The 20,150-nt window shown below is 55.4% G+C and overlaps 6 protein-coding genes across 6 annotated transcripts; 2 read left to right on the plus strand and 4 right to left on the minus strand.

The window, feature by feature from the left end:
• Positions 1 to 203: 203 nt before the first annotated feature.
• On the plus strand, positions 204 to 1,923 carry CDEST_09136 (Putative cytochrome P450; the record flags this gene model as incomplete). The annotated part of the gene is made up of 3 exons (XM_062925295.1): positions 204 to 290; positions 338 to 1,701; positions 1,764 to 1,923. 3 exons carry the CDS (start codon positions 204 to 206, stop codon positions 1,921 to 1,923), a joined length of 1,611 nt encoding a protein of 536 aa, XP_062781346.1.
• A 190-nt stretch (positions 1,924 to 2,113) lies between these two features.
• CDEST_09137 (Putative major facilitator superfamily, MFS transporter superfamily) lies at positions 2,114 to 4,021 on the minus strand (the record flags this gene model as incomplete). Its single annotated transcript, XM_062925296.1, has 5 exons — positions 2,114 to 3,100; positions 3,156 to 3,339; positions 3,404 to 3,487; positions 3,553 to 3,941; positions 3,989 to 4,021. The coding sequence occupies 5 exons, from the start codon at positions 4,019 to 4,021 to the stop codon at positions 2,114 to 2,116; spliced, it is 1,677 nt and encodes a 558-aa protein (XP_062781347.1).
• A 2,406-nt stretch (positions 4,022 to 6,427) lies between these two features.
• On the minus strand, positions 6,428 to 7,068 carry CDEST_09138 (uncharacterized protein). The gene is made up of 2 exons (XM_062925297.1): positions 6,714 to 7,068; positions 6,428 to 6,631 (listed from the first exon to the last, which is right to left on the minus strand). Exons 1-2 carry the CDS (start codon positions 6,858 to 6,860, stop codon positions 6,524 to 6,526), a joined length of 255 nt encoding a protein of 84 aa, XP_062781348.1. The 5' UTR covers positions 6,861 to 7,068; the 3' UTR covers positions 6,428 to 6,523.
• Positions 7,069 to 7,537: 469 nt separating this feature from the next.
• On the minus strand, positions 7,538 to 14,903 carry CDEST_09139 (Putative proteasome activator complex subunit 4 domain, proteasome activator Blm10). Its single transcript, XM_062925298.1, has 4 exons — positions 14,782 to 14,903; positions 13,375 to 14,347; positions 7,926 to 13,254; positions 7,538 to 7,824 (listed from the first exon to the last, which is right to left on the minus strand). The coding sequence occupies exons 2-4, from the start codon at positions 13,839 to 13,841 to the stop codon at positions 7,762 to 7,764; spliced, it is 5,859 nt and encodes a 1,952-aa protein (XP_062781349.1). The 5' UTR covers positions 13,842 to 14,347; positions 14,782 to 14,903; the 3' UTR covers positions 7,538 to 7,761.
• On the minus strand, positions 13,940 to 15,045 carry CDEST_09140 (uncharacterized protein; the record flags this gene model as incomplete). The annotated part of the gene is made up of 2 exons (XM_062925299.1): positions 13,940 to 14,347; positions 14,782 to 15,045. One exon carries the CDS (start codon positions 15,043 to 15,045, stop codon positions 14,851 to 14,853), a length of 195 nt encoding a protein of 64 aa, XP_062781350.1. The 3' UTR covers positions 13,940 to 14,347; positions 14,782 to 14,850.
• Positions 15,046 to 17,216: 2,171 nt separating this feature from the next.
• CDEST_09141 (Putative transporter protein SLAC1/Mae1/ Ssu1/TehA) lies at positions 17,217 to 18,582 on the plus strand (the record flags this gene model as incomplete). Its single annotated transcript, XM_062925300.1, has 2 exons — positions 17,217 to 17,392; positions 17,493 to 18,582. The coding sequence occupies 2 exons, from the start codon at positions 17,217 to 17,219 to the stop codon at positions 18,580 to 18,582; spliced, it is 1,266 nt and encodes a 421-aa protein (XP_062781351.1).
• Positions 18,583 to 20,150: the final 1,568 nt, after the last annotated feature.

Raw genomic sequence — 20,150 nt, forward strand, 5'->3', positions numbered from 1 at the left:
ACGTTTCAGGAGGTGAGCTCACCACTTGCACTTCAACCATGATCCCTGACTCGTGAAATGCGGAGTGAACGTCCCCCCCGCGATGAACATAAAGACGACCCGGTCCGTATTGCTTGGCATTTGGCTTTCGAAACGGAAGTGGCTGAGACGTTGAACTACTACTTCCTTGTTGTTTTACAGAGCCAAGCTTTGCCAAATATCAAATGCTGGGGCTCAAGTCATTGATAGAAGCGTGCTCTGCCGCTTGCAATCCTCATTTTGGGATTGTTGTCATACTGGTTGTCGTCTGCGTAAGTTGTTTGGTTCGTCACCCCAGGCGCGGACTAACATGATGTAGCCTACACTTCTCATTGTCCATCGTGCCATCTACAACCTCTGCTTCCATCCCTTGCGGCATTACCCCGGACCTCGACTATGGGCAGTCACTAGACTGCCTTGGAACCTCGTCAACCTCCAGGGAAATCTAGCCTGGCGGATCCGAGACTTGCACGAGCAGTACGGCCCAGTTATACGAATCGCACCCGACGAGCTCTCATACACGGGTTCCACGGCATGGAAGAAGATTTACGGCCAGCGTTCACCCGAATTCGTAAAATGCTTTGACGGCCGCGGGATTGCCGGGCCGGGAATCACCAACCCTGCAATCCGCAACGGCGGCATTGTAACGGCCGACCAGGAGCCACACGCCCGACTGCGGAAAGCCGTGCTTCCAGCTTTCAGCGAACGAGCTTTGAGGGAGCAGGAAGACATTCTTCAGCTTTACGCCGACAAGTTGGTGGAACAGCTCCGACACACTAGCACTAAGGGTTCTCCCCAGGACTTGGTCAAATGGTTTAGTCTAGCCTCGTTCGACATCATCAGCGACTTGGCCTTTGGACAAGCTGCCGGCTGCCTTGACGATGCATCTCAACCATGGCTACAGGTCATTGGTGCTAGGGCCAAAGGCATCGTGAGGTATCAGTTTGCCATTCACTACGGCCTTGAGAGCTGGCTGGAATGGCTGGCGCCCAAGGCTCAGAAACTCGCGCTGAAGAAACACGGGGAGCTGACAGCCGCCAAAGTCAAGCGGCGGATGCAAGACACGCATACCAAAAGCGACTTTATGAGCTACATCTTGGAAAACCCACAGGCAGACTTGAGCAACGCCGATCTGGTCAGAATGGCCTCGGCATTCATTGTGGCGGGCAGCGGCACCACCGCTACGGCACTTTCTGGAATCACGTTCCATTTGTGCAACGCTCCCGACAAGCTACTCAAGTTGACGCAGGAGATCAGAAACGCATTCCAAATTGAGACAGAAATCACCATGGCTTCGACTGCGGAGTTGAGATACCTCAAGGCGGTGATCGAGGAAGGATTGAGGATCTACCCTCCAAGCCCGAGTACTCTACCACGGTTCGTGCCCGGTACTGGTGAGGAGATCGAAGGTAGATGGGTACCTGGTGGTGTAAGTCTCATTCTCTCGTTTTGGAACCCAATTCATCTTCTCGTGATTGAAATCAGAATCTCACACTTTTACGAACAGACGGCGGTGGGCGTACATCCACTCTCAGCTGGTCATTCGAAACACAACTGGAGGAACCCCAAAGACTTTGTGCCAGAGCGATGGTTAGATACTGGGAGTGCCTTGGGATTCCCCGAGGATGACAAATTTTCGAGCCAGCCGTTTTCTTTTGGTCCGAGGAACTGCATCGGCAAGAGGTAAGACAAACCTATAGTCTGATAACTTACACTTCACCATCCGCTAATCTAGGAATCACTAGCATGGCTTATGCTGAGCTACGCATCATTATGGCCAAGCTGCTATGGAACTTCGATCTCGAGTTAGTTGAGGAATCCAAAGGATGGCCGTCGAAACAAAAGGTGTATCTCATTTGGCAAAAGGTACCCTTGATGATTCGATGTCGGCACAGACACTCGTGATCATTGCCGAGCTACAGCCCCGGCAGTTCATGTTCTATAGGATACAGTGTGGAATTGGCAATTAACAAGACTGAGTAATGAAATCTGTACAAAGATTTGAGCCTTGTTGTTCCCAGAAGTCCATGTTGAGTTGACGCAAACCTTTGACCCCCACAGAACGGTTTCATGCAACAAGAATGTCCGGATATCTCTACATGACGTAAGGATTGTAGACTGTTCCGTTCCGAACAGCGTCCCGGTACAACCTCTTGTTGGCGCGGTAGAGGTAGAACTTCAGGCCCATTGCGCTCGCGCATGCAAAAAGACCCATAACCATCATCATGATGAAAGCCAGACGGTAGCGCGGCTCGTCGGAGTCGTCAAAGAAGTAGGGGGCAATCAGGTTACCAATCTGTCCGAGGACGTTGACGAGCGCCACCGAGATGGCACGTTTTTCCGGCGTCCTTCCCATGGTGTTCGACGTCCACGTGGAAACCAATGGGTTGGCGATGTACATGCCGCCCACGTAGATGAAGCTCGCGCCATATCTGGCATTTCTGTCCGCGGTAGCAAGGCAAATGATGTATCCGATACAACCAATTGCGATCGGACCAGCGAAATGGTAGCCGCGCTCCTTGGTTCGATCCGAGTGCCACGCGTTCACCAGAGATCCAAGGGCCGCAAAGATGTAGGGCGGCGCCGTAAGGACGAGGGTGATGGTTCTGTTGTAGCCGAACCCCCGGACGATGGACGGGAAGAAGTTAGAGAAGCCGTAGGCTGCCGAAATACCGATGTTCAGGCCGACGAGGAACCACATCTTGTAGTCGAAGATGCTCATCTTCAGTCCGGCCCAAACACCGGCCTTGGCCTCGGAGGTGGACACACGATCGGCCAGGATGCGGGCGGCAGCCACCTTGCGCATATCCTCCGTCATGGACCAACGTGCGCTGCCGGTGGTCGAGTCCGGGTAGTCTGGAAGAATGAACAGGGCGATCATCGCGAGACCGGCACCGACAGTAGCGAGTACGATGAAAAGCCACTGCCAGCCGGCCAGGCCGTGTTTCCCTTCGAGGGTTCCGAACACGGCCGCCGCGATCAGACCTGCTGTGCAGAAAGCAAGCGTCTGGCCAGTGTACAGGATAGCACAGCGTAGAGCCATCTCTCTACGAGTGTACCAGCAAGACATGACATAGATGGCCTGCAAGGAGTTAGAGGATCACTCAAGAGACGAAAGTCCAAAGCTGAAAACCTACACCGGGGAACAAGGGAGCCTCCACTACACCAAGGAAGAATCGGACTGCGACGAGGCCCTGGTAGTTCTTCACACCGCAAGTGGCAGCCGACACGCTCGACCAAATCAAAGCCATGCAGCAAAGGTAGAGACTGGGCCGCACTTTTCCGATGATCATGTTGGAAGGAATTTGGCCAAGGACGTAACTTTTTGTTTCGCGTTAGAGCCAACCTTTGGCGGGAGAAGCGGCATGAACGGGTTGATGCTTACCCAACGCTGAGAATCGACACGGCAGTGCCGTACTGGTAGCCCTCAAGGTTAAGGTCTTCGTCCAGGGAACTAAGACGGGCTTGTCTGCAGGCGGAAAATGAGTCAGATTGTGTGTCATCGTGAATTGGGACGGGTTTGTTGCAACTTACGCGATTGAAGCGCGGTCCAAGTAGTTGAACAGATACAGAACCCACAAGCAAGGAAGGAGGGTCATGTCAAGGCGCTTGACGACCTTCTTCTCTAGCTCTCTCCAGTTCGGGATTCCCAAGGCATCAATCTGCTCCTCCGGAGTGGGGAGCAGTTCGCCCTTGGCCTCGTTGGCCTCCATGATAGACGGGTCCTTGGTGACCTGGTCCGCAGTCTTGTTCTCGATGGCAGTAGAAGAGGGGGGGAGACCGCCGCCCTGCTGGGGCGAGGACTTCTCTTCGTTGACCATTGCTTGTGAAATGACGAGGGCAGTACGGGAACACAGGTAAGGGAGGCGACCGACGATGAACCAGAAACGCTTTCTGTTGAGAGAGGAGAACGGGTGCTCCTTCTTATAGAGAAAGTGATGCGTGTTAGCTGAAATTCAACCACACTTACGAAGCCCATGTCCGGTTGGGGCGCGTCGCCCATCACGTTCCGTCTGAACGACTCCTCTCTGTTCGCTTCCCCATATCTCTCCGCCTTCGATAAGAGGTTTCCCCAGACCCCGCCTCCATATTCCTGTAACTCCGCTCACCATGTTCGTGGGCAGCGGGTCTCTCCCCAGATCCTCAGAGTCTTCGCCTAAGACATCAGGACCAAGACCTTTGCCATCCAAACCCCGCGTCGAAAGACTCCACAGATCACCGAGCACAACTCTTCAGATTTAAGCTCCGGGTATGGCATCAGCAGAGAGCATTGAGCAGAACCGGGGCGCCGGTCGGTTCTGCGGGCTCACGTCTGTCGGGAGGAAGTATTCGTGATGAAGTCGAAATGGCTGGGCGCCACGGCATGTACCTTTTCAGAGCCGCCAAACGCACGGAATGGGCAGAGCTCGAGACTGAGGCCGAGCCGGCTCACGGCTGGGGCTCCTTGGCCCCAAGCAATGTCGGGAGGGACCGGAAGATCTGGCAAGGTACTACGATGGAAGTCAAAAAATCATAGCGAGGTGCGCAGTGCAGAGTGGAGCATGGTCATCATGTTTTGAAGACGATGACTTGATATAAAGCTACGGGTCATCGCGGCAGGCCAAGATTCCCGAGACACCAAGACCTCTTGGTAGTCGGAAGTTGACCGAGATCCCTGTGCCCAGTCAGAATCTGGCTCGATATTCTACTTGGCATATGTTCAATGATCGTGCCCAGCAGAGCCGCCGTGACATATTCCAAGGATCAGATCCTCATCTCCACATTAGTACACGTACTCGCCTCGAGGTCAAATAATAACAAAATCTCGGACCGCAGTTGAAGTACCGACGATTGTGTTGCTTCTTGCCACTACGAAGTACTTGGTTCGTTTGAAAGAACCATGCTGTATGAGGAAAACAACTGCTAGCCTATGGGTGCTGCATGCTTGTCCTCATGTGGGCCGAATCTGTTGGGTCGGACATTCGAATCTTGCGATTAGCCATTGAGCAAGTGGAAAGACCTGGAAAACCTTGCAATTGTTGTGTTGGGCCAATGTACGTAACAGGTCGCTGTCACAGGCAACTGACTGGGAAATAGTCTCCACGCACTCTATATTGGCCTTTTGGGGTTGCGATTCAATACATTTAACAGAGCTACCCGCTGGCCGGCTTTTCGAGCATCGTTCTACTGTCTTCACCGCCGATATCCATACTGACAGGCACCGCAATGGCTTACTTATCTTCGCGGCTATCCCGGTACTCAAGTAAGTAGCCGAGTTCCGTAGAGTCAATAATTGGGGCTTGTTAAAAGAGCGGGGAAAAGATCATTTGTGTTCTCCATGTTGATTGTTGAGGTATAATCTCTTGGCTTCCTTTTTTCGAGTCATTATAGTTCTCAGCGTAAGACCGCGAAACGGATGCCTCACCCCATGAAGCATGCGCTTTATTCAGCTGCTAAACTCAAAATAGTCTTGTTTCGGTAGACATCAGCCAGTATTAGGGTTGGATCATCCAATCTGAAACCCTCCCCGGTGTTCCAAGATCTGGGTAAATGTTTGCTGGCATATGCTGCCATCCGAATATCGTCCTCACCTTTGGTTGTTTGATTTGCCCTGGGGCCAACATGGTCGGCGAGGTTGTTTACTCTGGATCGGTCAGCCCGTTTCTTAGAGTGAAGCCTTGATCCCACCACGAATCGGGCTTGACGTCATGTCTTTGAAGGCAGGCAGACAATCACCGGAGGGAAAGACCTGAGTCTTTTCCTGAACCTTTGCTTGAATCTATCAGTGCCTATCTCAAGCGTCCACTGTGCAAAGATTAGCATCATCTGGCAACATGAAAAGAAAAGTTGTCAAGGCCAACCTGGCTGCTTTGCCCCTATTACGCTGTGCCCCCCCTCCCCCTATTGATGTTTCGGTACCCATACTGATAGACCCCAGATAAGTCGCGGGGCAGTAGTGTGTCTGTCTGCAACTGTGAAGGTGGTCCGGGCAGTGCACGGTCAGAACTCTGCTGTCTCTAGTTCTGGGTTGCTGGCCCTTCTCAGGTGGGTGCGTCTAGCTCCAGGTCAACCCTATCAATGCCGATCATCAAACCGGTCTAGTTTCTGCAAGCATAGTCTTTTTCTCTCGTTCCAAAAACGCAGATAGAAGGAGTAACAGGGTGGGTGTTGTCATGCCGTTGATAGCACGATTCGCTGCAACCGGTGGAACCGGCCCGGCCCCCGATGCGTACTCATCCGGTGTTGTCGCATGGTGAAGCCAAGCGTAGACCCACAGGCCCCTAAACCTGGTTCATGCGGATGAGGAACTGGACAATAGATAGGTCTCTTCGACCAATGACTATCACCTTGGATTCATGTCAGGTTTAAGGGCTCGCGGATGGGCCTATATCAAGCGCAAAGTGAGGGTATCTCACACGACTGATGAGCCAAAGCAAATGTTTTCAATTCACTGAACTGAACACCGTGAAATCGCTCCTAAAGCAAAACACATTATCCAAAGAAGCAGTCACCAACCCACACAGCCTTACGCCTCGCACGCCTCACCGGTACTCTGGACCGTCCCCAGCTTGTCATCGCACGCGATGTCAAATTTTGACCTCGCGAGCGCATTCGACTGCGCGATGCAGCAAATCTAGCGTCACTCCACCGTTAGCCCAGCTCTAGTACACCAGCAGAACCAGTTTCGAAGAAAGACGGGGAAAATAAAAACTCACGCCTCTGCCGAGGGGGGCGCCTCCCGCGCCCGAGCAGATGCTGTCGTCCGGCACGACATTGTCGCTGATATCATTACAGAGAAATGTCGTCTTCTGGCCGAGAGCCGTGGCGACGAGGATGGCCATGGTCGCGATGGATGTCTTCATGGTTAGGGGTGCCTTTGGGCGTCTTTACGAGAATGGAGCGAGTGGACTGGCGGTAGGAGTATTATGAAGTCCAAAGTGAAGCAGTGGTGAGTATGGGCGGCGAGAAGTAGGTTTTACAAGCAGAAGCAACAGAGAATTTAAGATGAACCACGTCGCAAGATAACCGCCGTTCGTCCGGTTCTTATAGATCCACGACATCCCACTGACATTCTCCATCCACACTCAAGAAGCCAAGACGAAACAAGGCAACTGACTGCTCGGCTGGACGTGCCAGATCACAAAACACGGGATGTATAGGCCGCCTCCAACAGGAGGGCGAGTCAGCAACACACGGCATACACCCCTTGCGGTAACCATGCTTTCGGGACCGGACGTCTCAGATGCATAGACCTGAGACCTGGTAACGGCGACGGCGACTCGCGTGTCCCTGTAGACCGCGCCTCCCGCTCTCTCCACGGCCTAGTACAATGGCAGTTCTCTCCTTACCGAACCCTGGTGGCGGCGTCTCACCATGTTCCAGAACGTTCGCTCGATTATGTCGATTTTGTTGCATTGAATCAGCTCAGATAAAGTTTGATTTTTCCGACAGGTTCGCATATACTACCCGAATAACCGCCTATATCTTTCTTGCGGTGGTCGCGTGAAAGGGAAGACCCACCTTAAGCGCAGCAGACGGACACACATCAACGAAGCAGCAGACATGTGCGATTCAAAGGCAATGATGAGCTCTAAAATAACTGGCCCAAGACGTGACTGTGTATCCCAGAGTCCCTTCCCGTCTATTTAGGACCATGCAATCCTGTGTCCCATGTTGGATATCATTCCATTCCCATGCCTTTTATAACTTTCCAGAACTTGTATAACATGCGTAAAGCCCCACGCGAACAGTCCGTTGCGCCAATTACGCAAAGTAACTCTTCCACAAAACCCCCTCCAAGTCCTCGAGCTGGTCCGGTGTGAAGTACTGCAGAGAATATTAGCAAATGAGGTTTGGAGAGGGGTTGGGGGAGTTGAAAGGGACCACTGCATATTGGGAGAGTAACCCAAGGCTGTGGAATAACGTACCTTTTGATCGACGCTCCAGCTATCTTGTCTTGTCTTCTTGAAGTCGGAGAGAATGGCCTTGGTCGCCTTGCCGACCACGCCAGGATCGCTGGCGGCGCGTGTGGCCAGGATTTGGAGGACCTCCGGCATCCAAGACGGTGGCGGCGTGGCGTACGGGAAGGCCTCAATGAGGGCGCCCAGGCCCAGGACGGCGGCATGGCGGCGCACGATCTGTTTGTTCGTGTCCACGGGCGTCTCGGTGCCAGGCAGCTTCCGTTTAGGCATCGGGTTGAGGCGAAGACCGTCTTCGAAGCGTTTCTTAAGGAGCTGGATCGTCGGGTCGCGGATCCGCTTCGGCGAGCATCGGATCATGCCGGCCAAGGTGGCCGACGCACACGACCGGACTTCGAGCTGAGGATCCGCCAACATGTCGCTAACGGCGTTGAACAAGATCTCCCGCTGCTTCTTCTCGATCAGGAAGAGGCGGCGGAAGTAGATGACCTGCATGTTGACCATGGACCGCAGGCGCTGGTGCCAGCTCGTGGCGGACTTGCCAATGCGGACGAGGGCATCAATAAAGGGACCGTCCTCGCCAGTACGGAATGGGATATTGGGCAGATGGCGGTATACGTGGTACGCCAGACGCATCAGCTCGGGGTCTTCCTTGACATCCATCATGTGGAGCAGCTGCTCCATGAACGGATCCGGGAAGAAGGGCATCAGTTGCGTGCACTCCTGCGACGACAAGGTGCTGTCCAGCCAGGTCAAGACGGTCTTGGAGCCGCTGGTATAAGACGAGGGCGTCTGCTGGCCCGGGATGCGCTCGTGACGCCACTTCTCGAGACGGTCAAAGATTTCGAGCACCGTGTCCGAAAACTCCTTGGTCGGTTCGTAGGGCCGGAGGCCGAGAGACGAGGCAGACTTGTTAGCCTCCAGGAGCTTTTCCACGCTCTCGAACGACTCGTGATAGCGGGTGCGATAGATGGTGGCAATGACGCGGCCCATTGCCTCTCTGACTGTCTTGTACGGGTGGTCAATGTGGGAAAGGAAATCGGCGAGTACAGGCTTCTCGTGGCGGAAGTGCCAGCCCGAGTCCGTGATGATGAACTCCAAGACCTGCACCTTGCTTGACTCCTTGAACGCGGCGTTGGACGACATGTCGAGTCTGAAGGAACTGAGGGCGTCGACAAGCTCGTGTGATCGGCGAGGGTCCTTGGGATCGACCGTCAGGTGCAGACAAGAGACCCAATACTGCAGGTTCTCGGGCGTCAGGTCCTCGTTGAGAACCTTCAGCATCAGAGGCGCAGCGAAGCCCCAGACCTGGTTGCGGAAGTCGGGGGGGTCGTCGCTGGATCCGCACAAGAGCGCGGCAACGATCTCCGCCGTGGCACGATGCTGATGCTTGTCGCTGCCGTCACCGTAGACCTGCATAGTAAGCTCCTTGACGTCGTCGAGCTTGATGGTAGTCCCTCCGTAATGCATCAGGTCGAACACGTGCATGAGCATGTACACGTTGCCCATGCGGAACCTGTCGGCGTTCGCATCGCGGGGCTCCTGCTTGAGGTAGTCGAAACACGTCTTGAGCCAATCCCTGGTGATCTGGTCACCAATCTGCTTTCTGACGGCCGTCTCCGTCTCGTCGTAGTCGGTGAAGGGGATGGGTTTCGCGCGTGAGGCAAGGAATTTTTTGCCCCAGACCAACCAACCAGGGTGGTCCGAGTCGACCATGTACTCGGCATTTTCGGGGCTGGCGAAGGAGTCTAGGTACTTCTGCGTGAAGGCCGCGTCTCCCTTGGGGACCTCGACTGTGATCTTGTTGCGGTCCTTCTCCTTCTCCAGTAGGTAGTTGCGGTAGTCGTGGTCGTAGGCAGCGCGCATCTCGACGGCCTCGAAGACGGATGTGAAGGCCGACATGTAGCTTGCACGTAGACCCGGATGAGTATCGTTTGTGCCCTGCGTCACAAGAGCGATGAACTCGGGGGGTGCAAGGGTGTCAAACCGCAAACACATGTTGCTGGCAAAGATGGCGCATCGAGAAGCTATCTTCCAGTGGGCCGCCTTCGCCATCTCCGTCAGCTCCAGCCCTAGAGCAGCCTTCTTCTGCTCGACGCGCTCCCGCCTCTGGACGATAAAGTTGTGGCGGTTGCTGATGGCTTGAGAGCAGTCGTCGGTTGGACGGATCGGCTCCACAAAGTCTTGGTTGACGATGATCATCCGCTCAAAGGGCTTTCCGAAGTCCAGCAGAGGGAAGAGCGCCGTGGCACCAAGCTGCTGGATGCTGGGCTTGTCAATGGTGCCTGCTCGGAGATAGAGCCGAAGGGCATCCGGGGCGAATCTCCAGTCCCTGACCATGGTCTTCAGCAGGCTCGTGAAGAACAGAGTGTACATTGCGCCCTTGATACGATCATGGTCCACCGCGTCCAGCGCGGCCCTGAGCCTTTCGAGAAGAATGGGGATGACCAGAGGCCGGCCACCGATGAGAGCCTTGAGCGACGAGTCCAAGGCATTCTGGGCAACCCGCCGGACGTCGGCGTACGGGGACACGGACGACTGGGCAAGGTTCAACAGGAGCTGCTTGTCCAGCTCGCTCTTCTGCCGTGCCGATGCGTTGTGTTTGACGCGGAGGAGCTGGTACGCGTCCGCGCGCTTGATCAGCAGTGGCCGCGGGTAGACCTTTCGTAGACCGCTAATCTTGAAGGCGGAAATGTCCGACTTGTAAAGACGGAGGTGTCTCTCCAGCGGATGCGCGGACCGCTCGATACCGACGTCGGTAATCCATGTTCTGTAGGCTGCATAGAGCGCCGTGAAGCAAGACACGTCATCCTCCTGGTTCTGGTTGAGGAACTCGTGGCTTCTGCACAGCAATTGCCCAACATCTTCCCTCAGCTCATGGAGCTTGTGGTACGCGGGATCTTCGTCTGTCAGGAGATAGCCAGCGTCGTAGCGGTATTGCGGTCGAGTCTCGTCGTCCTCGGCCGCCTCCGCAAGAGGATCATCGTCGTCTTCCATTGCCGTGTCGCCATTGTCATCGGCGCCAGGGTTGCCGTTCGTCTTCTCCCCGGAGGCGCGGTGCGGATCGAACAACGTTGCCATTCCTGAGATGACCAGCCTGATTTGCTGGAACAGTCTCGAGACCTCATCGGACCACTCCTTGTTCTTTCCTTTGCGACTTACAGGAGGGTTCTCGCTCATGAGTAGGTCTAGTTTGCGCGCCGCCGCCTTGGTTTGTGAGTCAAACAGCTCCACGGCGAATTGCACCTCGCCGGCGGACGGCCGGTGCCACTTGATTGTTAAATCAGCAGGCGACGTCGTCTTTCCCCAGTCGCCCACATCGAGGCCCCGCTTGATGATGTCGGGTTCGTACAAGGCGGTGTCGATGGGGTATGTATGCGTCAGGTTCAGCAGCAGATGGTGAATGAAGTTGGAGATGTGGATGGTGGGCAGACCACGGCACTTCTCCTGCATGTACTTCGCAATATCATGAAGCTCGGTCTGGTATTTCAAGACCTCGTTGCCGACATGCACGACGGCCATGCCCAGCATGCTCACATGCCACACAAGAGCGCGGTCCCTGGGCAGGTAGTCCGTGCCGCTACTCCGGTCTGACGCAGCATGGTTGAAGTCGATCTCGTTTCGGATGTTGACAATGAGCATGGGGATGAAGACCTTGAGCGTCTTTTCGGGGTTGACCTTGCAGAGGGCGTTAAGGATCCACGCCATCGCGTCTCTCGCCTGGTGCACAACGTGAGTCGAGACGAAGGAGGAGAGCTTCTCGAGGGCCGTGTCGAAGAGCTCCGGCGAGAGCGATGCGAACAACGGGGAGAGGGCCGCCGGCAGCGCATTGATGACGTTGTCTTCCGGTGTACCTCCTCTGATATGGGATGCGTCCGGCAGGTTCTCCAAGAGGGTAAAGACCTTGCCGAGGAGGGCGATGACAAACTCGCCAAGTCCCGCCGTCGACGACCGGAGAATGTTGGCCTCGTCCTCGTCCGAGAGCTCGGTTTCGTAGTCGAGCTTGATGTCTTGGCCCTCGCGCTCCATGCGCTCCATCTCGCCCTGCACCCACTCCATGGCCAAGGCGGTGCCGTGAACAGCGTCGCCGTCCTTGGTGAGAGGCACCATCGGGATGCTGTAGGCCACGCTCTGGATAAAGTTGAGGGTGTACTGCGTCTTTCCCAGGTCGTTGGCGTCGATGCCGGGAAGAGCCAGGGCGAGCAGAGCGGTGATGTGACAACGGAACCCTTTGGTCTTGGACATGACATTGGCAATCATCTGCAGGCCGTTCAAGCTCGACGTCGTGCGGTGGACCTCGACGAGACCCTGCAAGCTGGGATAGAAGCGCTGCAGGGCTCCGGGCAGGATCAGGTTGGGCTCGAGGTAGGCCAGGCCCTGGAGCGAAGCGTAGTAGTAGTGAGCCACCCGGTTGCTCTTGGAGAACAAACCCATGTAGGTGACCTCCTTGAGGGCGGACACGAAGCGGCGCTTCAGGGCCGGGGTGATTTTGCGGTCCTCCGGGGTGTCGAGCTCACCGCTCTTTTCCCGGTTCCAACGAGAGACAAAGATATCTGTAAGATAGACAGTGAACTGGCCCAGGAATGTCGTCCAGGATCCGACATTGGAGGGGTGGTAGAAGGTGTCGATGGCCTCGAGCAGGCCTTCGAGGCTGGCGAGGATTGAGCTCTCTTCCTCCAAACACTTGGGCGACAGAGAGTAGACAATCCACCGGGCGATCATGTACGCCGTGGGGTACTTTTTCTTGTCCTTTTCAAGATATAGACCCAGGCCTGACGAGTAGTCCAGAGTCGAGTAGGGAGAATTGGACTGGCCAACGGGGATCTCAGTGAGGCGGAGGATAGCGGTGAAGATCCAGTCAGACTGTTCCCGCGTGAAGATTCCGTGGGCATCGAAGGGTGTGTCGGAAGCCTGCAAGAAGTCGCGGGCCATGCGTGAGTAGAGGTCAATGAAGAAGACGTCGAAGCTCTTGGATCTCGCAATGAGGGACCAGAGGTGGAACAAGGTCGGCATGAACTCCTGGGGCTGGGAGCACGGCACGTCGGCGGGGGCGGCATCGGTCGGGAGCAGGGCATTGATGGTGCCGACGACGATATAGGCATTGGAGACGTCTGATGTGCTGAAGTAGGGAAGGAACTCGTCGAGCATCTCCTTACGATCTTTGGGGTCGAAATAGGTCTGGGCGTGGAGACACAGCTTCCACAGCTGCTTCTGGGAGCGGCGACGGTTTGTCTGGTGCGAGGCGACCTCTGAGGGCAAGACCAAGGCCTTGATCTCCCTCCATAACGGGCGCCAATCGAGCAACAGGTCGTCGACGGGTTTCAGATAGTGGTACTTCCTACAAGGTAAACAAGGTCAGCTAACATTTGCTACTATTGATGATGATGTTGACGATGATGACGGATAAGAGAACGGAGAATAAGAGAACGGAGAATAAACGGCGAAGGAGGGAGCGCACCTTGTCAAGATGACCACCATACGCAGAAAGCGGTCGGCAGTGCTCGGCTCGAGGCCAGGAGCCAGGCAGAGGTGGTAGTAGAGCTTGGCCAGGGTTGCGCGAAGCTCGCGCGTCATCTCAAACTTGAGATTCAGCCATCCCGTCAGCTCTCTGGTCCAATGCAGGGCACCGGGGCTGAAATCTTCGGCCTTGATGGCGATGTAGAGTTGCTTTAGGATACCAGCCAGGGCAGCATCGCGGTTGGATTCTTCCTCGACGGGGAAGGGCAGGTGGTTGAAGTAGCTAAAGGTACGCGGCCGGTAGCGCTTCTTGTCGTCCTCGTCACCCTTTGTGTAGGGGGGTCCGGGGGAGTTTGATCTCGAGATTGTGTCTACGGAGGCGAAATGGCTCGAGAGGAAATGGGCGGTCGAGGCGGCGGCAAGGGCGGCAGCGTGGTTGGAGGGCTGAGGCCCCGGTGTCTCGTCCATGGCTGTGATATGGCTGTGATCTGGCTGTGATGGCGTCCCGCGGCGGCGGCGGCGGCGGCGACGGCGACGGCGACGGCGTCACGACAAGAGAAGACGGCACTGGTCGAGACGGAGCAACAACCTGGGGGTTTGAAGGATGCGTGCAAGTTTGCGACTCGTTGGATTCGGCAACGGAGCGGAGGGGTAGGGTAGCAGCGGTTGCAGCGGTTGCAACAGTGGTCGTAATTATCGCACAGGGTGCCGCAGGAATCAAAAGCTCCCGCTCCCACACCACAGCTAAGATGCAATGCAGCAGCTGGGGGTGTCGGGTGCGGGCGATGGCAGTATATGTTTCTTCTTCGTCGTTGGTCACGGGGCTGGCGTTGATCCGGGGGAAGAGGGTGCGCGTGAGAGAGAGAATCGATGGGCAGAGGCGACAAGGAGGGAGTAGAGGTGTCTCGTGGGATCGATCGAGGATGATGTGTCGGTCGTTCTTTGGTTTGAGTCGCTGGGGTCTGAAAAACTGTCTATCAATGGTGGTTAATTGTGTGGTCTCGGCGGAGAGTGCGTATTCGAGGGGTTCTCGAGCTGGGCGATTTGTTCGATGATGATGCTGCCGCTGTTTCTCGCATGCCGTCTTTCCTGAACGGAGTGTGGGGAGACAGGTAAATGGGCGCGGGTTAAGAAAGGGAATGGGGAGGAGGGAAAGAGATGAACGAGAAAAAGAAAAAAGAAAAGAAAGAAAAAAAAACCGACGGCGTTAGAAGGAAGATGTATGTAATTTTTGTCTCCCCCCCGGGAGCAGTGGCAGCAAGAAGAGCGAAAGTGATGCACAGCGGCAACGGGCGGGGAGGGATGGGATGGATGCTGACAATAATGCACACGCACGGAGAGAGAGAGAGAGATTGGATGGAGCGGGAGAGGCAGCAGAACAGAGCACGTAGGCCACTTGGGTACTCACCGAGAGAGAACGAGGCCAATCGACAGAACAGGCAGACTGGATGATGAACCAGACGCACGCAATGCTCAATTACGAGGACAGTATGTTGGAAGGAGGAGGTGGTGGTGGTGGTGGTGGTGGACGTGTTGGAGTGATGATGCAGCCGAGCAGCAGCCTGGGGCCTCGCCTGGCGCTCTCTGCTGGGAAGGGCTGACCAGTGGTCCTCCACTCTCTAACTCTGGTCATGTACCCAGCAGCATAAATGCTGTGTCGAGGTACATCCATAGCATGGCAATTGAGAGCTGCACACGCACGCCTTGGCAGCCTTGCTTAGGTCCCCACTTTTGGCCCCTCCTGAGGTCGGCTGCGTATTTCAGTGGCCGTCATGCAGTGACAGCTGCATCCCAGCGCTCATTCCTGCGCCGCTTGTTCCTTCCGCCGCCGCCGCCGCCTGAGCGGGTGGAAGGAGGTCCCTGAGTGACTCCAAAGACCCCGTCACGCTTATTCCCATCAGTGTCCGTGTGACTGAGTCTGTATTCTCATGTACTCCTCCACCTATTCTTGCGTAGCGGAGTACGTCCCAGAACATTCGTTACTCATCGCCGGAACAATCGCAGCAACAATGCTCACGAACATGCATCCTTGACTGTAATTGAGCCTCACTTTTCTTGAGGGACAAGCATCATGTATGACACAACCAACTAACCTGCCTTTTTTAACCCTGACAATCTGACCTCGACACTCGGCCCTGTGCTTCCAGATGTACCGCGGCCTGGCCAGTTCCGCCGAAACATATCTTGTGTCCACCAACGATAACTCAATCCCCTCAAGGTGAATATGAGAAAACAACCGGTCGCCTCTCACGACAACCTGCAGCTCGACGACATATCGACACGACAACCCCAGCGACATCAACCCCATCTCAGTGCCGTGTTCCCTGCCCCGGGACCAACCAACAGTCGGCGCCACCCTGCCCCGCAGCAAGCACAAACCACATGTTCTAACATGCCGCCGGCTGCCTGCATCACTAACCATTCGTATTCAGTCTTGGTGACCGATCCATATTGCTTCGTTGCCTCATTGCTTCGCCGCTTCCCAGCGAGAAATCTCAACCTCCACGATACTCCCAACAGCTTCAGACTCGTCCAAATGACCCTCGTCTTCCTCACGCCTGCCTGTAAGCTCATTAGTCATGCTCGAGCCGGGCGACATTTGATTTGCTCCCCAGGCTAGGGGGGGGGGGGAAACGGCCGACCATTCCTGGCGACCTCGACTAGGTGGTCCGTCTGCAGCTGGCTTGCAAGTGGGCATAGCCATCATAGACACACATGGACGCGGTCATGGACATGGTCATGGGAATGGAGACACGGACGAATGCAGGCATTGGCCAAGTGCGTGTCGCGTGAATGGAATGCTCTCGTCCTCTATTTCCCCAACGGCTCGCCGAAGGCTGCAACCGGAAAACGCAATCATCCTTAACCTCAAGCAGCCGTATGTTTCACCACAACCGATCGGTGCCGTATAATTTTCGGCCGTTGTTTTTGTCTGACGAGCTTCGTACACGTTCGTACACGTCTGCACCTCGTCTGCCTGCATACTCCGCGTCGCCCATCACCAAAAGGGTTCCGTCACAGATCCTAGACATAGCACACACTCACGGGAAGGATTCATGCGCACCCGTCCTGTTGTCTCTATGTCATCTCAGGGGGGGCCTAGGCCGTCTAGAACGTCCCGTATGCCCGGTACATTATCGTGCCGCGTCCCGCTTCCGGGTCCCGCTTCGCAGTGGCAAGTGCCGCAATTGCTCTCTAGATCGTAAGCACTCTACTGCAGTTAAGGACGACATTCAAGGTCGAAAACGCACTTGGCTCGAGTGTCCAGACGGTGCAGTATCACCGTCTACCCAGTAGAGTGGCAATCCAGCCACTCCGGTCTGGCCCGATGCAACGGCGCCCCGCCGGTTGTGGCTCGTTGCCTCCGTATCATATACCGACCCCGTGGTCCGGTCTCAGTTCAACTCTGCCAATATGCATACCTACCCAGAGTACCGACGTGAAATTTTGGCCAAGAAAAGAACGCCCAAAATAACCCCAAAATCATACGACCCCTTTGCGAATGCCGGCCCTACTGGCGTGACCCGCTCCCCTTGACGCCACCACAAGCCTTGCTGACTCATCCCCTGAAGCTGCCCATTTATTCCAGGGTCATCCCGAATCCTGCACAGCTGCGGTGACGTTGACCGACTGAGCTGCGGAATACCAAGGAAGCAGATTTATGAGAAATTTGCCATCGAACTCGTACTCTTCTTCCTCCCAGAATAGGGTAACCCAAATTCACCACATATTCCTATGCCGCATATACAACTATGCCTCCCATAGACGAGGAAGCAAGTAAGCAACGCCGGATGCCCCCCAATCACGTGTGCCCACTCACTCACACATCACCACCCACCAGACATGGCAAAGGCCTCCTCCACTCGCACAATAGATGAAGGCCAAACGTCAGATGAACCACCTCCAGCCGGCCTCATGGCCACCCTCTCCCGCACAAAGAGCCGTACCAATACCATCCTCGAAAAGGTCTCTTTTCGCGAACGCATTCACCACTTCACCTTTGCATGGTACACCCTCACGTGAGTATTGCCTCCCCCCGGCCCCGCCCCGTCCCGTGCCGGGCCGTTGGGTCCCCGCTTCGGCTCGCCACTTCCCGACTAACAAAGCCTCCCGCACCAGCATGTCAACAGGCGGTATCGCCCTCCTCCTCGGCCAAACCCCTCATCGCTTCCGTGGTCTCGACACCATCGGCCTCGTCGTCTTCCTCCTCGACGTCGTCCTCATCTTTCTCATCACCGCTGCCCTCTGCCTGCGTTTCTCCTTCTTCCGCAAGACCCCGGCCAAAGCCATTACCCACCCCTCCGAGGCCCTCTTCATCCCGACCTTTTTTCTCTCCATCGCCGCCGCCCTTTCCAACATCCAGCACTATGCCGTCCCAAAATGCGGGCCCTGGCTCGTCGTCACCATGAGGGTGTGTTTCTGGGTCTACCTTGTCGTCACCTTCTTCCTCTCCGTCGGCATGTACCATCTCCTCTTCACTGGCCGCAGGCGCCTGTCGCTCGATAGCATGACCCCGGCGTGGATTCTGCCCATTTTCCCCGTCATGCTATCCGGCACTCTCGCCGCCTTCATGGCCGCCACCCAGCCGCCAGACCAAGCCGCAGCCATGTTGGGCGGCGGTCTCGCTGCGCAGGGTCTGGGCTTCCTCATCTCGGCCTTCATGTACGCCACCTACCTCTCCCGCCTCATGACCATCGGTCTGCCGGTCCAACGACCCGGCATGTTCATCGCCGTCGGCCCGCCAAGCTTCACCGCCGCGGCCTTGGTGTCGATGGGAGCTCAAGTGCCCCGCCTCATCACCTCGGCCGATTCCTTCATCTCCGACTCCCTCCGCTCGACCGCCTACCTCATCGACTTGGAGAACCCGGGCACGGTAGCCTTTGCCGTCCGCGCCATGGCCCTCTTCAGCGCCGTCTTTCTCTGGGGCTTGTCGTTCTGGTTCTTCTCCTCGGCCTGCCTATCCACGCTGTTCGGCATGCCCGACCACTCGTTTCATCTCAGCTGGTGGAGTTTCGTCTTCCCCAACGTCGGCTTTACCATCGCCACGATCCGGATCGGCGAGGCTTTTGGGAGCGAGGGGCTACTGTGGTTCGCGACCGTGTTGACGATTGTCTTGGTCGCTGTCTGGCTATTTGTCGGCTTCTGCTGCGCGCGGGCTGTCATCAGGAGGAAGCTTGTCTGGCCGGGCCGGGACGAGGACAGCGATTAGGGTCCTTTTTTCAATATTCGTTTTTTTCAACCAGACATTTCACATCATTAGCCTGACAGTTTGATACCACTAATTAAGACGCCCGAGAAGCATGTACATCTGGTGTATTTGTAATTATCTTAGACATAGACTCAATACCCCAGCCTGTTCTTAGGCTTTATTCATGTGTAGAAAGGAGTTGTAGAAGGAACTCGTGAGTGTTCTTTGCTAAAACTTGGGCTTCATGAGACACCATTTTAAATCAGTATTTCGATAGCGTTTGGATCGCCACCAGCTTGTCCGTTTGCGAACCCCGAGTCAATCTCATTCACTTTGCGCCAAACAGGGTCTCCCTTCTCGAGAAGTATCGATGTTTTTACACCTCATCTGGGTCAAAACATCACGCATAGCAGATCTTTGTTGTCACACTGGCCCTTGTCGAAGCCATAGGCCTCAGATATCAATGACCAGGAATGGGTTGTCGATACTATGGACATTGGCTGACTTGTGGATGGCTGCGAAGTGGCCGAAATCAAATGGCTTGAGGACCACTTGTTCGCTCTGGAACGGCACCTATGGTCCGGTTGCTAGGCTCTCGTGAGTGTCGGACACTACCTCGACCTGGCAACAACCTGACCGAGGGACAGCACAACATCCCCGATTCTAACCTCGGCGTTGGAGAGGCTTATCATGTCCAGATGGAGTTGGAAACCCAAAGGCCAATAAGTGAGGGCCATAATATACGTATCATCGACTACACCAGAGTGAACCAGTTCAGCTGTCCATGCGATCTGATGAATGTCGTCTTGAAAGCTCCTGACCAAGACGCCAGGAGCACACCATTACCGTCTAGTTAATTATCACCCACGTTCCTCTCAAGGAAATCACGATCCGGTCCTTCAACGTTAAGGGTAGTTGCTTTCTTCTCAAGTGGTTCAGTGTCTTTGACCTTGAGCGCCGCGACCAGCCCCTCGACTGCTCATATGTCCTCAGGCTGGACACACTCGCCGACGAGAATGACCGCATGCTCCCAGTCTCATTCATCGTTGCCTTAGACGACAGAAACCTGGCTGAAACTATGAGAACGATACTCAGTAGGAGCGTTCTCTACCTGAGCAAGAAACACACGCACTGCAAGTCAGCTTGCAAGTCTGGAACTTAACAACGCCTTCCGCTGGGGATTGCGGGCAATTGATACCCTTCGACCGCATGTCACCTCTGCTTTCACCTCAGACAAGTATCGTTACTACCTGTTACTCTTCAGGTCCGTTCCACCGCCGCCACAACGAATGAAGAGGCCGGTTGCGCAGTTGACATTAGGCTCCGGTTATGGAAACGGAGTTGTGGAAATAGCTCCGGGTATGGGGACGACCCGTTCATACATACGGTGGAACGAAGCAAACCGAACCTACAGCCTCAGGCTCTCGACGACATCGGTATTCGCCCACTCTACCCACGAATCACTTTGACGGTGCTTTCCCTAAGCAAAACATGGCCGTATTAGCCAGATCTTGACACAGTCGAAGGAAGTCACGTTGTGCGGGTGCCATGGAAGAAGTTAATAATACGCGATAAGCATACTGAGTCTT

Source organism: Colletotrichum destructivum, chromosome 5 (genome assembly GCF_034447905.1).
Source record: "Colletotrichum destructivum chromosome 5, complete sequence".
In the NCBI taxonomy this organism is placed as follows: Eukaryota; Fungi; Ascomycota; class Sordariomycetes; order Glomerellales; family Glomerellaceae; genus Colletotrichum; species Colletotrichum destructivum.

Coding starts and splice junctions, on each gene's coding strand:
- CDEST_09138 (XM_062925297.1), bottom strand. CDS start 6,860: ATGAAGACATCCATCGCGACCATGGCCATCCTCGTCGCCACGGCTCTC. Junction 6,632..6,713: donor GCGCCCCCCTCGGCAGAGGC/GTGAGTTTTTAT, acceptor GAGTGACGCTAG/ATTTGCTGCATCGCGCAGTC.
- CDEST_09139 (XM_062925298.1), bottom strand. CDS start 13,841: ATGGACGAGACACCGGGGCCTCAGCCCTCCAACCACGCTGCCGCCCTT. Junction 13,255..13,374: donor ATGGTGGTCATCTTGACAAG/GTGCGCTCCCTC, acceptor TTTACCTTGTAG/GAAGTACCACTATCTGAAAC. Junction 7,825..7,925: donor GCTGGAGCGTCGATCAAAAG/GTACGTTATTCC, acceptor TATTCTCTGCAG/TACTTCACACCGGACCAGCT.